General features: G+C 52.4%; 1 protein-coding gene across 1 annotated transcript in view; it reads right to left on the bottom strand.

Annotated features, from left to right (window-relative positions):
• Positions 1 to 2,573, bottom strand: part of LOC103265229 (CD97 antigen-like) — a gene marked incomplete at both ends in the record, with an annotated part of 5,455 nt that extends 2,882 nt beyond the window's left edge. Inside the window, 4 exons of the mRNA XM_008062931.1 lie at positions 24 to 201; positions 2,113 to 2,190; positions 2,293 to 2,339; positions 2,427 to 2,573. Of these exons, the coding sequence (XP_008061122.1) occupies positions 24 to 201; positions 2,113 to 2,190; positions 2,293 to 2,339; positions 2,427 to 2,573 (450 nt within the window). The remainder of the gene's footprint in view (positions 1 to 23; positions 202 to 2,112; positions 2,191 to 2,292; positions 2,340 to 2,426) is intronic.
• Positions 2,574 to 2,654: the final 81 nt, after the last annotated feature.

Genomic DNA, 2,654 nt, shown 5'->3' with positions numbered 1-2,654 from the left:
TGGGGAGGGCGGGTGAGACCCACCTGTGTCCGATGGGGAATGGTAGGTGAAGGGGCCTGCAGTCAAAGTCTTGGCCAGGAACCGCAGGGTGTCTTCAAGGCCGGAGAGCAGCTGTGTGGCGACGCGGTGCCGGGTGGGTGGGGACAGATCTTTCAAGTCCCCAGGGGCTTCCATCAACTCATCCACCAATTTGACAAGGTTCTGGAGGTAATGAGTGACAGGGCTGCTGGGCACTGGACCAAAAGTGGATCTCACCCCCCACCAGAGGGTGCACGGGAGCCGCACAGGCACAGGGGAATCTTTGAGGTGATGCAGTAACCAGAAAACAAGTAGCAGACTGACTGAGTGCATGCCTGTGTGTCTGTCTGAGTATCGACAGTCCTTAACACTGATAGGGGACAGTCTGCCTGCTGCTTTTTTCTTTCCTTTTTGTTAGAGACAGGGTCTCACTCTGTGGCCCAGGCTCACTGCAGCCTCAAACTCCTGGATTCAAGCACTCCTCTCACCACAGCCTCCCTAGTAGCTGGGACTACAGGTGTGAGCCATCATGCCCAGCCAGCTCTGCTTTCACCCTGTGCTGTCCAGCACTTGAAATGCTTCTGGACCCGCTCTGAAGCATAAAATACACTTCGGATTTCAAAGACCTCATTTTAAAAAAATACAAAATATCTGTGAGTTGTTTTTTTTAAAGTCATTCCAGGCTAAGCACAGTGGTTCATGCCTGTAATCCCAGCACTTTGGATGGCCATGGTGGTAGGATAGCTTGCACCCAGGAGTTTGAGACCAGACTGGGCAACATAGCAAGACTTCATCTCTACAATAAAAAAAGTTTTTAAAATTAGCTGGGAATGGAGGTGCATGCTTGTAGTTCCAGCTACTCAGGATTTTGATATAGAAGAATCACCTGAGCCCAGGAGGTCAAGGTGGTGGTGAGCTTTGACTATGACACTGCACTCCAGCCTGGGCAACAGAGTGATACCCTAACTCAAAAAAAAAAAAATTCCATGTTGACATTATTACTATGTTGTATCTGTTGAGTTAAATGCAATCTTTTTTTTTTTTTTTTTTTTTTTTTTAATTGGAGTCTCACTCCAGGCTGGAGTGCAGTGGCACGCTCACGGCTACTGCAGCCTTAATCTGCTGAGCTCAGGTGATCCTTCCACTTCAACCTTCCAAGTACTGGAACTACAGGCATGCCCCATGATGCCCGGCTAATTTTTTTATTTATTGTAGAGACGAGGTCTCGCCAAGTTGCCCAGGTTGGTCTCAAACTCATGGGCTCAGGCAATCCTCACACTGCAGCCTCCCAAAGTGCTGGGATGACAGGCCTGAGCCACTGCGCCTAGTACATCATTTTTCTACTGGGCTGAGCACGTACATGAAAACATCTACATAAGGCATACCGTGTGTCAAGTTCTGTTCTTTGAGTATTACTTCTGGTTGATTGACTATTTTTTTTGTAGAAACAAGGTCTCGCTAGTTGCCCAGGCTAGTCTGAAACTTCTGGCCTCAAGCCCTCCTCCTGTCTCGGACTCTCAAAGTTCTGGGATTACAGGCGTAAGCCTATTCATTTATTTACTTTTTATTTATTTTTTTTTGAGTTGGAGTCTCACTCGGTCGCCCAGACTGGAGTGCAGGGGCCGTTCCCGGCCACAGCAGCCTCGACCTGCTGGGCTCCGGCGATCCTTCCACCTCAGCCTTCCGAGTAGCCGGAATTACAGACATGCACTACCACGCCTGGCTGATTGTTTTTTGATTTATCGTAGAGATGAGGTCTTGCTGCCCAGGCGGGTCTCGAACCCGCGGGCTCAGGCAATCCACTCACCTCAGCCTCCCAAAGGTGCGGGATTACAGGCTGAGCCACCGAACCCGGCTAAACTCCAGGTTCTTAACTACTCTGCTGTGTTGCCTTTTTACCTCTCATGTGTGTGTGTTTGTGCGCGTTTCCCTGTCTGTGTTTGTGTAATGGGTGTATACCGTAGGTGGTGTGTGTACATTGGACATGCGGACAACACATCGCTGACCGAGCCGCCTGCTGGGGTCAGGCACACACTGTAGCATTCCCTAGCAGCTGCTACACTGTCCTGGGGTCCCCCAGGGTCCTGCTCTTACCTGGAGGGTGCTGTCGGCCGAGCCTGGCTTGAAGGTGCCACCTAGAGCCTTGACTTGGTCGAAGAAGTGGGAAAGAGTCTGGGGAGAGGGGAGAGGTAGGGTCAGACAGCTTGGAGGGTGGGGGAAGCTCGGGCTAAGCGGTAGCTCTGAGGCAGAGGCATTTCCTGCTGGGCCACTTACCTGACTGCTGATTCCAGTGGGCGGGGTCCAGGTGGGGAAGGGCACCTCTGCAGGGAACAGGACAGGGGCTCAGTAGGGATGTGTGCTGTGAGGGGTTGGAGGGGGAGATCCTAGGGTCACGTCAGACCAAGTACCTTCACACACAGTTGTGTTCTTGTTATTCTGGAGCCCAGGTTTGGGCTTCCAGCCTGGGCCACAGCGGCACATGTAGGAGCCCACGGTGTTGACACAGATGGTGGAGTTGTGGCACCGATGCTGCCCGGAGCTGCACTCGTCCACATCTGGGGACACAAAGAGGGGTCAGGCCCTGTCCCAGCCAGATAGGGTCCCCTGTCCTGCCTGTGCCCCACCTCGTGCCTCCC

This window comes from Carlito syrichta, unplaced genomic scaffold, assembly GCF_000164805.1.
Source record: "Carlito syrichta isolate Samal-C Ts95f unplaced genomic scaffold, Tarsius_syrichta-2.0.1 Scaffold97063, whole genome shotgun sequence".
In the NCBI taxonomy this organism is placed as follows: Eukaryota; Metazoa; Chordata; class Mammalia; order Primates; family Tarsiidae; genus Carlito; species Carlito syrichta.
Note: the sequence above shows the minus strand (reverse complement) of the source record. Positions and strands in the feature narration are given on the sequence as shown.